The sequence below is a fragment of the Centruroides vittatus genome, unplaced genomic scaffold (assembly GCF_030686945.1).
Source record: "Centruroides vittatus isolate TY-2023 unplaced genomic scaffold, ASM3068694v2 scaffold_861, whole genome shotgun sequence".
Taxonomy (NCBI): domain Eukaryota; kingdom Metazoa; phylum Arthropoda; class Arachnida; order Scorpiones; family Buthidae; genus Centruroides; species Centruroides vittatus.
Window position 1 is genome coordinate 3,080,242 of NW_027122718.1, and position 14,383 is coordinate 3,094,624.

General features: G+C 32.5%; 1 protein-coding gene across 1 annotated transcript; it reads right to left on the reverse strand.

Annotated features, from left to right (window-relative positions):
• Positions 1 to 5,972: 5,972 nt before the first annotated feature.
• Positions 5,973 to 7,904, reverse strand: LOC136989953 (urease accessory protein UreG-like). Its single transcript, XM_067288260.1, has 7 exons — positions 7,678 to 7,904; positions 7,242 to 7,387; positions 6,855 to 6,979; positions 6,589 to 6,685; positions 6,360 to 6,507; positions 6,171 to 6,274; positions 5,973 to 6,104 (listed from the first exon to the last, which is right to left on the reverse strand). The coding sequence occupies exons 1-7, from the start codon at positions 7,706 to 7,708 to the stop codon at positions 5,973 to 5,975; spliced, it is 783 nt and encodes a 260-aa protein (XP_067144361.1). The 5' UTR covers positions 7,709 to 7,904.
• Positions 7,905 to 14,383: the final 6,479 nt, after the last annotated feature.

Sequence of the window (14,383 nt, forward strand, 5' to 3'; positions counted from 1 at the left end):
ATCGAATTTAATTATTGTTCAATATTAACAGTGTAATATAATAAAATATGTATATGTAAATCATTTATTATTACTATATTTCTTCTGCTTCTAAGGGGTGGAAGATGACTCCACCCTACTTCAATTCAAAAATTTTCCCCCCCGAAAGGTGTCAGATGACCGGCACGACTCTATTGTTAAAGAAAAGTATGATGTACAGGGGCAAGCCACTACTAATTTGAGGTGGAGAGCATATATTTTAAATGAAATAAATAAAAAAATTGCCCTTAGTAGCGATTTTCCGTCTTAAAAAATCCCGTTCGAAATGAAAACCTGCCAAACCGGATACCGTGAGAGTCCGGTTTACACAGGTTTTAATATATCTGTTTTCTATTGAGAAATCTTGAATATTTACATAGAAGATTTCAAACTGTGCAAAATAATATACAATAAATGTCTATAAAAAAACACGCTCATATGAATTATTATTGTCTTAATAATATTTCTATTTATATCAAAATATAAATAATATTCATAAAATTACGTTATTTAGATCAAAATATAATTATTTTTATACATTAAATGATAATTTGATACGAGTAAATAGTAACTTTATAGGGCCTAGATAAACTCTGATTAAAATCTGAAATTAAATCTCATAGGCCTATACTTAAAAGCTTAAAAGCGTGTAAATTATAATCTTTAATTAATTAAAAACGTTAATTAAAAGTCATTATTGATATGAAATAAGTTTTTAATAAACAAAGAATTAAAAAAAGTGTCGAGGTCATGCTTATATTAATAAAGCCGTACAAGAAAAATTGGTACATAGAAAGCTGCTGAGAGTGAGGACGTGCCGAGAGGCTATAATTAAACTTCCTAATCAGAAATACCTGCAGAAAATTACAAAGAAGAAAAATAAACACATAAAATAAAAAATATATGTGTATGAAAATAAGCTTCCCTGAAACACGGTACCAAAAAATTTAATCTTCAAAGTCATTATTAGAGAAAATATAATCTGGCAATGACGAGAAATGTGCCACAATATATTTACATCCTTTATACAGGTTTTATGTAAATAATTTAAAAGAAAACAAAGAAGCTGCTACGTGGGGTGGGCCTTAATCGATACCTTTAACATAAAACTATTAACAAAATAATAAAATTCATTTTATTTATAAAACTTACACTTAAAAAATATTTGATGGCGGCAGAAAATGTTCCCGTATCATAAGTATGCATTTTTTATATTAACAAGAGTAATGGGGGCCTAGAGCAAAACAGGACCCTACAACATAATATAAAGAAGAAAACGAAGAATATTGTATAGGGCCCCTACTTCCTCGGGACTCGGGGTAATTCGCTCAATTTCTCCCCCCTCTAGGTGTCCGTGAACGTTAGGTATGTATATAAGAAAATGAATACTGTGTATACTGAATTTTCAAAATATAAAAAAGGTTTGCATAAATTGGGGCACGACATTTTTACTTAGTAACTTATAGCAAGAACAACATAACCTTTTCAACAATGCGAAGATCCATAAATCAGAGCCCTGTAGTGGAGAAATGCTCACTGATTTTCAGGAATTAAGAACAAAACTTCATCCCCAAATTCATAAATAATATAGTGCCGTACAAACGTTACCTAAACGATGTGTTCATAGGATGCAATCTAAACATGGTGGGCCACAACGGCTTCTCTGCCTTACACTCCTTTATACTGTTGCTGGATTCATTCTATATATTTGTACAACGGGTTCATCCATATTGAACTGTATTTGTACTGTTGTCACCGACCTCCCCGTTATGGGTCTGGCCGAACTCGTCCTTAAAAACGGCCCTCTAGCGCGCTTTTAATTAAGAAATTCACGTTTTATGGGTGGATAGACCGGTGCCAACATAAACACGAAAGAGCTTAATCCTATTAAAGAATTTTATTTCCACTTACAAATTTGTAGTGTTTTTCTTATCCTTGTTTACTACTGTACTGTACATTGTAACTACTGGCAATCTATTTACTGCGAACAATTTAAATTTATGTGTCTTGCCACACGAATTTAATAATTTTTGTTTAGTATATAAAAGTAAAATGCTATCATCAACATTTTTCTACGGTGAATAATTCTTCCAACGGCATTTAAAGGTTAGAATACGAGAAAACTTTATAGAATATCCTGCTTTAAAAATATCATTCTTATGTTATCAATTAAAGAGATTTTATACTTTTAATTACAAATATTTCAATTGAATTAAGCCTTTTAATTTTTATACAATATTCAAACGTGATTTTCATTTAAAAATACTTATTCGTGTAATTAAAATTTTCTCTTATTTTCAACAAGAATTATATTAATTAAAATTAAATTAAATTGGCGAAATTTTACTTGTTTTTCATATAATTTTCATTGTTTTTTTAACAGAACAAATGAAATAACTATAGTGGCGCCATCTGTCGTTAAGAAAACAAATAAAAATTAATTTATCGTAATGTATTAATTTTAAATTTTTAGGAACCAATACATAGAGAAATAATACATAACCTTAACATATATAAAATACAATAACAGCAATAAAATATTCTCATTAAAAATAATAATAAAAACTATAATTTTAGAATTAAATGAAATTTTATATATTATAGTTTTCCTTTTAAAAAATTTAGTAATAGTTTTATTGTCTAAAAATTCTTCTCGAAGGAAATGATTACTTCTACGAATTTTATCATCTCCATAAACCTTATTTTGACTTTCATTTTTTTCGTATTGCAAAACACTTTAATATTCTTTTATAAAATGGAAATTTATATTTTTCTGAATTTTTTTATTATAAAAAAAACTGTGAGAAAATACAAAATATTTATTTTTAAATATCCGAAAATGTGTTAATAGCCCTTTTATTAAAATTTACAAAAGATTTTGTTACGTATCATAATAAAAAAACAAAAAGAATTAATTCGGTCGAACCTCTTGTAACGGCCACCTGTAAACAGCGGCCATTTTATTAAGCAAAAATGCATACGAAATCCATCATTGGTGCGTTATAGCTTCGTGGGGCCCGGTCGAATTTGAATTAGGGGACTCCGAGTAGGCCTACGGTGTTGACTTCTTCGACGGACTTTTTTGGGAAAATATTTTCTTATAAAGGGGTCCCGAAATTGCCATTTTTTGCCTATATAAAATGCGCAAACATCGGCCGTTTTTATTGACCGTCGTACGAAGGTTTGACGGTCTGACTGTACGTATTTTGCATATATGTTGCTTATTAATACACGTTTTATATATTGAACTTATTTATTTCATTTTTATGTAAAATACTTTTACAATTTTATCTCAGAATAGTACTTTCGAAGGATAAACTTAAATATTATAATTAAGTCTTCAACCTTCTTCAATTTGGTTCCTTAGAATTTTGATCGTTGATATGTTGTAATAACACATAGGACTCGAAAATACAAAACATAAAATGAGGTCATAATAGGCGGGGAACACGTGACAGATTGTAACAGGGCGTTCTGAAGATTCTCAAATAATTTTTGGTTAATGTTACCTATGGTTCCAAGATGGCGGCTCGTCTCTGATTCCAGCAAATAGAAGAAGGGAAACAGTGGGAACGCACGTTCTAACCTAACCTAACCTATTCTAATAAATTACCGTAATTATTACCAACAAAATTATTAGAATAGGTTAGGTTAGGTTAGAACGTGCGTCCCACCGTTTCCTTGCTGGAATCAGACGAGCCACCATCTTGGAACCATAGGTAACATTAACCTAATTTTTTTTTTTATGTTAAGTATTTTGATCAATTACAACACAGCAAGTTCTTGCTTTTTAAAATAGTTACATAGGTAGAAGCTCTTTACTAAATATACTCTGTTGAAAGCGCTCTAACAGAACTTTTAATAAAAAAGGAATAACGGCAACAATTTAAATTTAACAGATACAGATTACAGATAAAGATATCACTGAAATATATACCGGTATGTAACATAAACACGCTAACTTTCGTCTAGGAAATTAGCCTTGCCTTGGAGGGAAGTACGAATAATGCGGATCTGTTTTACAGAAATGCTTGATTTTAATAACGGTGGGAAGCATATCAAGCGCGAAATTCCCATGTGGTGTCTAAAACTTGGTAACAAAACGTAACGGGTAAGGATAGTTAGTAAAAGAAGACTTAAAACCGGTGATATTATATTTGAATGGCGTTTAAAAACTTTCCTAACAAATTATCGAAACTGATAAATTGCTTTAGGTTTTGTCCTTGATTGGAACGACAAGCAATTCTTAATTTCATATCACGAGAAAGCTCAATATTTATCAGAGAGTATCCAGAAATTTTATTACATCATTCTTGTAATAACATCACAGATAAATTAAATGACTTGTGGAGTAACTTTTTTTGACCACCACGTCGATTCAATTCTCTTCTGCCTCGATGATTAATTCACAATTTCATATATCAGCAAATTACTTGGGGGGGTCTAACAATACTTTAAAGTGGAATAGTATTAAGTAACATTCTTGTTTTCGGTTCATTAATATTTTAAAATGTTTCGGAAATTTTATTAATTTCAGTTTTTCATTTAAAATTTTTCTTCTTTGTAGACCTAAAGAAGCGTGCATTGTTGTCACCATTGTTTTATATAAGATATATATATATATTTAAATTGTATAATATTATATTAAATAATGGCTAATATCCACACAGTGACGAAACTGTTAGCGCTTGCATCACCATGGCCCGAGTTCCAATTATGCCAAAAATAGATTTTTGTCATCTATTCCCTGGTCAGTGCAGAAACGGAAAGAAGGTTAATAGACTAAATTGATTTTCTTCTTGCAGAAACCACCTCACAATGAACTATACGTCTGGCCTCAATTTTACTCATTACGGCCGAGTCTGATCTATAATAGGATCGGCCAGCGAGTGTCGGAGAGGGGAATGACCTTTGACCTGAATTATTTAAAATCACGGAGTTTGCATTCGGTATAAATCTTAATTCCTTACTACAAATAAAAGAAAATATCAATGATTATTTTCATACATAATTTTTAATTTAAGAAGTATTTTTTTTTTAAATATTACTTCTTAATTTAAAATCTATACATTTAGAATTACGTTTAAAGTTCAGGTTCTATGATTCGCAACTATTAAATTTATTAATTAAAAAAAAATCCGGGAACTGAGTTGCTTAACTTTCCCGGCGACATTTAAAACTGAGTGTGTAGCGCCGTCTGTTATGATATTTTATTATTAATTTTTTTATATTTTTAATTATTATAAAATAGCAAAAAGTTTAATTTTGAGGGTAGGGAAGAATTTTATAGAAATTGTAAATGCTAATAACGAGTAAAATCGTCATTAAGTTCTATCCTATTCGAGATACACACGACCTCCTTTATCTCCTCATCCCCTCGACCTTTAACCACCAAAATTTAATAGCATCAATCCCCTTAATAAACAAACCTCCCTGAAAAATTTCAGAATTTTTCGACAAAAAGCACAGGAGTTATTAAAGCTTGAAACAGAGTGAACAAAATCGTCCTCCTCACACATAATAACATCCACGCATACAGAAAAAACTCCAAATTTTTTTTGCATTTCTGGACGTTTCCAGGGTCCAAAAATGTAAAAATTTTGGGGGGGGGTCATTTTTTGACCAATCGCTATACTTACCTCTTATATATAACAGAGCCTGATGTATGTTACTTGTGTTTTAGAAGTGGTCCTTCACTAATCATCCTCCCCACTCCGAAACCCGATAAACATTACGTATATATGTATACATATTATATACATATATACAGCACATAAATATACTGCGGGTCCCCTCGCCATCTCCAATCCCAATTTGAAAAACACGAATAATAAAAGCTTTTAAAAAAAAAATTATTATAATTGTTATTTCTGTATTAATAATATTACATAATGAGATTATTTAATTAATTATATTTTTATACATTTTTATAATGAGTAAGTAAATTTATAGAATCAATTATTTTTGGCTGAATAATAAGAATCTAAAATATGTTTAGCTACTTCTTCAATTCCAATATTATGTCTGGCTTGTGTAAACAAAGTAGGACCATCCTCTCTCATGGCTGCTGCATCAGAAATCATCACCTACATTAAAATAAGTTTTTTTATAACAAATATTATTCTACTGAACAGAATTCAAACTGAATTTACGTTTAAATCGGCTCCTACTGCTTCTGCCAAATCGGTTTTATTAATGACCAATAAGTCGCTTTCGGTAATTCCCGGACCGCCTTTACGAGGAATTTTATCACCACCTTCGATTAATTAATACAATTATTAAAAATTGTAGGTTTATTGCAGTCATTTTTTTCTGAAAATTAAATGTAGAATAGCGTATACCCGACACGTCGATGACATAAATAATGTAATCGGCTAATTCTCGACTAAAATTTGCAGCTAAATTATCTCCTCCAGATTCTAAGAGAATAAACTGAGGCATAAATATCTTCGTTAGATCTTTAATAGTTTCCAAGTTGACCGAATAATCCTAAAAATTTTAACATTTATTCAAATTAATCATAAGTTTTTAAGATAATAAATCAAATAATATATTTTATTTATATTTTACTTCTCTGATTGCTGCGTGTGGACATCCTCCCGTTTCTACCGAGCGAAGTTTTTCTTCTGGTAGAGCCTTATTCTTCATTAAAAATTCCCAATCTTCCCTATAAAAATAATCATTAAATATTTTTATATAAATATATATTCATTATATAGGCCTATATACAATAAAACCTGTGTAAAGCGGAATCGCGCGGTAGCGAATATTGTTTCCGTTTTGAACAGGTTTTACTGTATTTAAGATGAATATATACTATAAAATTTAAAGTTTACCTTGTAAATATATCGTTTGTCACAACACAGATATTGTAATCTTCTCTGAAATATTTGCAAAGAGCGAGAACTAAAGCAGTTTTTCCAGAACCTACGGGTCCTCCAATTCCCACGGTAAATGCGCGCTGAGTTAGACAAATTTAGAATAATTTTAATATAATTTAAAGATCACCGTGATCCGCACCGCGAGTGAATCCGTCCCCACCGTCCCCACCGTCCCCCGCCACCCTTAAAGTGCATCTAGATACACGTCGTGATTAAATTCTACATTTGTTTATACAGTATTTATCGGGTTTCGGGGAATGTGGTGGGGTCGTGCCCCTAATAAATAAAAGCGTTTAAAAAGTATATTGAAAAGATAATTCTTAATATAAATCATATTTTTACCAAATTCCAATCGCTCCTAATTTTAGGTTTCTCTCTTTGTATGTAGCTGCCGGGATTTTCCATGTGATCGTGTGTATGTCCGTGATCTCCGTGTGTATGCAAAACACCTTTTTGATCATGTCCGTGAGATTCTTTTTGTGGCGAAACTATAAAAATTAAAATAATCAAATTTTTATCTTAAATATGTATGTATAATACACATTAATTTAGGGGGTATTTATAGTTATTATATAAACACACAGCTCTTATACTATAAATATTTAGTATACAGGGATGCAAAGACGACATCGGAGCCATTGATAGTTTGTACGACGCCTGAGAGTAGAGAAGTCTTAATGTAAATCTACACATACTTTGAAAATATAAGCTGAAGTAGGCAATTATCGATAGTAAATTAACTTTTCTCTAAAATTTAATATATGAATCTAGCATTTACCTTCAAAAAATTTGCACTTTTCTGGATTCATGGCTTAAATCTGTATTTGTATAACACTGAGCGAGAACATACGAAACTGTTTACATTCAAAGTCAACGATGTAAAACTTAATACATTATCTGGCGTTAAGTTCAAAGTGCATTTTTCCAATAAATAACGAAGAATCTTTTCATCTATAAACTGTTATTAGAAAATGATTTATTTCTTTTAATATTGATCGATTATAAACATACAACTCCTATACTAGAAATGTTTTCCAAAGATGACATCAGACCCGTCGAAAGTTTGTACGAAGCCCCTTTAGCCACCATTTGTCAACAAAAGAATACATAAAATGTTACTTTATTAATAAAAGGCAGTCTTAAAATCACTCGTATAAATATGTACTGTTATTCTATTCTATATTCTAATTTGAATTGAAAACTTGTAACTATATATAACTTTTTTCTATAAGAATAAAAATATATAAAACATATCTAATAATTAAAATATTATATAACAAATTATTTTTACTAGACAAGCATTTATATAATTTAAATTATACTTTATATTATTTGTATCGATTACAATGGTATGACATCATTCAAAAAATCCAGCAACGAGTTGCTTAACTTTCCCGGTAACATTTAAAACTGCGTGTGGCGCCATCTGTTAGGATATTTTATTTAAAATATAATATTTTATATTTTTAGTCGATGTAAAATAACAAAACGCTTAATTTTGATGTCAGGGATGGGTTTTATAGAAAAAAATTGTAAATGTTATAACGAGTATAGTCGCCGACTCTACTCGAGATACGATACACAACTCCCTTTATCTCCCCACTCCCTCGACTTTAACACCATCAGAATTTAATAGCATCTCCAAACCCCTAATAGACAACCTCCTTGCAAAATTTCAGAAAGTTTCGACGAAAAAGCATAAGAGTTATTAAGCTTGAAACAGGTTGAATCAAAATTGTGCCACGTACTCACAAACAACATACTATCCATACAACGAGAGAGATTTTAGCGACACCAAGCTACCAGAAAATCTAGATGTTTGCATATGCTTAATAGCTCTTTCGCCACTTTTATAGTCTTTTTGAAGGCTTTATTTAAAAATATTGAGGATTTATAAAATGATAACCCTTTTTAAATTTTAACGCTTCATTGAAAAAGACTTAACAATTATTTACAATTATTCAAGTTATATCAAATTATATATATGGTTATATACTAATTTTCAGCAATTTATTCTATTCAAAATGCATTATTCATCTCGTAACAATCGTTGGACTTTTAATGAAATTGTTATTCTTATTACAAAGCAAACAATAACATTTAATCTATTGTTTTTAGACAAAGAGTTAAGACGAACTTTGCCATTCCGGACGTATAAGAATTGATTACGGCAGTTCATAATTACGGATATATATAAAGAAACTGCTAAAGGAAAACCTCAGGGTAGCAATAATAAAAACAACAGTAAAAAACGTGCCAAGAAAATTTTAATTGCACTCTTTCAGAAGATATTTACCAAAGAGAAAAGGTTTGTTTAATTTCAATTCTATATTTTTACAATGTTCTAGTATAATTATTTCATTAAAACATTAAAGAAATTCTTATTCCAACTTAATGAAATTTTTCGCAGAATGCCGAATTATATTAAAACGAATTCAACAGAACACGCGTCCGAAAGCCACTCGCCTTTACCCGAATTCTTCAACACACGTACACACGGAATGACAAAGGAGGATGAATGTTGAGAAGGGAACGTATTTAATAAAATTGATAAACCAAAATTAATCGTACAAATTGAATCGATGACACTAACGGGCTCTTTCGAACGGAAAGAAGAAATTCTTTGCAGAAATGCCAAGCTTTTACACGAAAACACAGTTAAAGAAAAGGCTATATTCGGAACCCAGGAATTAGTTTGTTCCTTTAATCGCGAACATGGACACTACAAGAACAAAAAAGAAAAAGAAAACAGAGTCGAAACACTACTCGAGCAGAAAACTGGTAAAAAATTTTCTTCAAATTCATATAAAGGTCATATTAAATAATTCAATCATTCGAATTTTCATATTTATGAATGTCATAAAGATAATACATATCCGTGTAAAGAAATAAGTCAACAAATGAAAGAGAACGAGGCAAAAGAGGAACATCAACTGTTTAGTTGTGAAAATGACAAACAAAAGAAAGAATATGGTTTTTCAAATGATATAACAGAAGAAATAAGAAAATTTGTATCAATAGAAAATGTCAAAAACACTGGCCGTAAAAATAATACCGTTAAAAATGAAGTTACTAAGGTAAGTTTACATTGTGTCGAAAAATATTAATTTTCGACAAATAACACGGGCTGCTCAAATGAAGCCTGTAAACCTTCTGATTCTACGAACATATGAGCATACATTGCGGAATGGATGAGGCGTTAATAACTCCTATTAATAAGTCATTCATAATACCGATAAGTTCAGTTGTGTATAAGTGTATCGTCAACGAATGTAATAGAAATGGCGATTTTCAATATTATTTTTATTTTTATATTAATGTTTTCGCAACAAAAAATAAATAAATTCTGTACTTTTTATAAAAATTAACTACAGAATGCAAGAATTTGATATTAAAATACTTTTAATTCCATTTAAAATATTGTTTTTTAAATACACGAATTAACGTCATTTTAGACAAATGAAAACGACGAATACGAAAATTCAAAATTAATTACCGAACACAACGATTCGACAGTAGAACAATTACAAGAAGAAAATTCACAATACGTTTCGGAATTGGAAAGCGAAGACGTTCAACCAGTTTCTAAAAGTTCATCGTATATTTCGTTCGTTAGTTCCGACCAATGGTATTCGGCACAACGGTTTTCTAGTGACGAATCATTGACTAATAACGAAGAAAAAGATGCGAAATTGTCTTAAACAACTTTATGGTTAAAATAATAATAAATATTTAATCTATTTTAAGTTAAGTAACGTTTACAAAGTATACACTATCGGATGCGCCAGTAGTGTCAGTTTATATCTGCATGCAACAAGGAAGGAGCGATAAGAATTAAAACTACGGAAAATAAAGTGAACAACCAGCAAACTAAATGACTTGTATTATACAGTATTTGAAACGTAAAATTTCATTCTTTTGTAAATTTTTATAGTAATATTTTAGTAAAATTATCGGGCTGCAATTAGAAAAAATTGTAGAACCTATAAATTTCCACCGTTATACGTCTGCTGTCTGTCCTTCCTCGATCTCTAAAACGGAGTTACAGGGATAAAAGCTGAGATAGATATGGATAGATCGGGGACGGGAGGCCCCAATTAAGTATATAGGAAGTTCCGACGCAAATTGTAAGTCACGTGATTTCAATTCAAAATGTTTCCCCCGAATGCAGTTAGATAGATCACCGCCACGACTGTCGCTAATAGGAAAAGTATGATGCACGGCGACAAAACACTACTAGTTTATGTCAGGAACATAGCCAGATATTTTGGACCTATCTTCCCGATATTCCTCGTTGGAATCGATTACAGCTATTAAAGACGAGTCTTGTTGCTCGTCGTTGTCATTTTTGAAAAGCTAAAATTGGAATTTATAACAGATTCCGAATAAATACTCAAAACATTTATAATAGATGCTGCGAAAACGCGATCCATTTTTATTAGCGGGATGCCAGGTGTTGTGTTCCTTCTAACACGCCAGCAGGAAGTTAAACATTTCACATAACCGCTAGCAGATAGCAAGCGCTACGCCGAATAACGGAAAACGTGGAATGTATTAATAATAATAACATAACTAAAAAATAATCACAAACAGGAAGTATCGCGTTCTGTTATGTAGTACCGCCATCTGTCGAGAAAAAAAGCAATAAATGAAGCCACGAAGAAACACACTTTGTTATTGTAGTAACTAGATGAATACTACGTATCTAAATCTGAGCGCGTATGACCGATCTATTAGCCAGGAACGATTTATTATTCGAAGTAACCATTTCATTCCTAGGAAATAATCTAACGGAATCTTTCGATGTTTCTTTATCCGATGGACGTAAAATTGTCTTCCTTCTTGTTATTAATGCCTCCCATTCGTGCCGCTTCGGTTTCCCGATCGCAACACTATCTAATATATTTCCGAACAGTGTCTTCTTTTATAAATGTAGTTAATTGAAACGTTTTTTGTAATGTACTATTGATAAAAGCAGTTTGTCCCGGAGAAGAAAATTCTTCTTTACGGTTTACAAATAGCGGTATGTCTTTCGCGGGAGGTGACTGCCGGATATCGCCGAAGCCGGCAAACACGCCTCCGAACGGCTCATCGACGTCCCCTTTGCTTCGCAGCGTCTGTTGTAAATTTTCGATATTAGGGTTGTCCCGATGATAGAATATCCGTGGAAAATCGGGTGTTGAGTACTACTTAATGCAACCCGAAAGTTTCGAAGCCATTCTCCAACCAGTTCTTTAAAAGAACGAATCGGAATTCTTGGAAAACCGAATTTTTTTACCATTCACGTTGATGGCTGCAGCACTTGTCGAAGCAGGCACTCGGATGCTATCGTTCGCTAGGGTTTTGCTTACCGATTTTACTATGACGTCGATTAATGTGCTTTTTCTAGTGCGGGCTTTCTCCTTAATAAGTACTGGCTTAATTTCAGATCTATTCGGAAGCTGATCTTTGCAGAGATTATATATCGTTTCTTGCTCTCGATTTAATCTCGTAGTGTTGCCGGAATTTTCTGGTGACTGCTCGAGCTGCGATAATTTCCTTACAATTATTCGCGAATTTCAATATTTCGTTCGCGCGACGTTCTTCGACTGTATTCCAATCAAACGCTTGGTGGAAAGCGCGCTTTCCTGATCCATCTCGGAAGTCTAAATTGACCGGTGCCAATCTCAAAGCTTCCATTTCGCCACCTCTTCTTGTTATACAAGTTCGTATCGCATTCGACGCCCTCTTTAACATTATCGTCGGGAAAAATTGGTACATCGATCTCTTTCTCAACCTGACATGAAAAATAATTTTTTCTAACTCGTGTATTCGGGTTTGCAGTCGTTTATATTTTCTCTCCGAGGCAGACGTAGTGTAGCTTGAATTTTGTAGTAAACCTCGTCCTGTTGAAAGCTAACACCTGCAGTTATCCGAGGAATTATCCTTACGACAGTTCTTTTTGCTCCTTTAATGTATTTCTCTTTTTTGTATCTGTATGTCCTTGAAAATTCAAGTAAAGAGATTTCTTCTGTCTCTTCTGTATCTCAATAATTGAGACGTTATGACCTTGTTGGTTTATATTTATTCATTCATCCTTCAGACTTAAATATACAAAAGTTGTACTTGCTGGAAATAACGAAAATCCTTTAACAAACGTGCTACTTCATCGGAAGAATAATCTTTTTCTGCTACAGATGACAGTAGAAGTTATCTTATTAATTAATGTTGTTGGACTTGATTCCGAGTTAGAGCTGTTAGCTATTTCTCTGAGTAGATCGACGTATGATTGAGAAGTTTTTCGCATTTTGAAACGTATTTTGCCATATAATTTAAACCGCGTGCTTAGAAATAATTAGAGTAATGTCTGTGTTGGTCCTCCATACTGGTGATATAAGTTCGTTGTATTGAGCATTAAATTTGTCATTTCTTTTCGAAAATAGTCTCAAATACCATTTTCTTGTTCTATTCCACTTACATCTTGCAACTTCTTCGAAAATCTAAAAGCTACGCTCTGGTTTTGTGTCCTTTTCATTTTTGCAAGCATGAATGACCTCAGGAATCATAAGACTAATCACTTTTATACCATATTTCAGTCTTGGACACTATGCTGTCGCACCTGCCTCGTTACAGCACTGAGTGGCACATTGCCCTACTGCTGGCGTGCTGGTCTGTGGAACTATCCTGTATGACAGTGCCTAAGGGCGCAAGGGACATTGATGATACCTCGTGTGTTACCTTTTGTCGCAGGGCTGCAAACGGCTATTTTCTAAAAAGATATTTCTCGGCCGCACACAGTAGGATTTCCCAGGAAACTCAAAGTCACGTTACATTCACGACTTTTAACTAGGAATAGAACCCAGGTTGCCCGCGTTTCCAGACTTGCCGCCTACCGAGACCAGATAAAATTACGACTTCGGTCAGCTACAAGTATGAAGAATCTGCAGCGCAATATGTGAGGACGAATCTGTAGAGCCTGAACATACCAGCCTCGTATATGTGCTCTGACGTATATGTGAGGCCCTGGGCTGGGATGAAAAACATTCTTTTAACCAAAATTCCAAACAAAAACGAATCTTGTTCTTCGCGATTAATTAAAATTAAGGGAACTAAATTATAAAGGAAAAGGAAAAATAAAATTATTTTAATATTAAAATCACGCGGTAAAAAAGAGAAAAATTTGGGAATTAAATTCTTTAGAAGACAAGACGAACAAAAAAAGGAATGTTAGTTACGGTACAGTTCAAGGTTCGCTCAACACCGAACGAAAGACGGTGTCGATTTGTATTAATAAACCATCGTCTTTCTCGGAAACCGATCTGGTCCAATTAAATCTGGTAACAAAGACTAATCGGGGACCGAGAAAGGAAATTAATAACCAATAAAGTAACGATTTGAGATACCACAAGATATTTAAACCCAGGCCACAAGGACCCTCGGTTTCTTGCCCGCGAGGCTGTGTCCCTGGCTGGGGTGTTTCCCTCAAGGTTCCATCTTCGTGTATC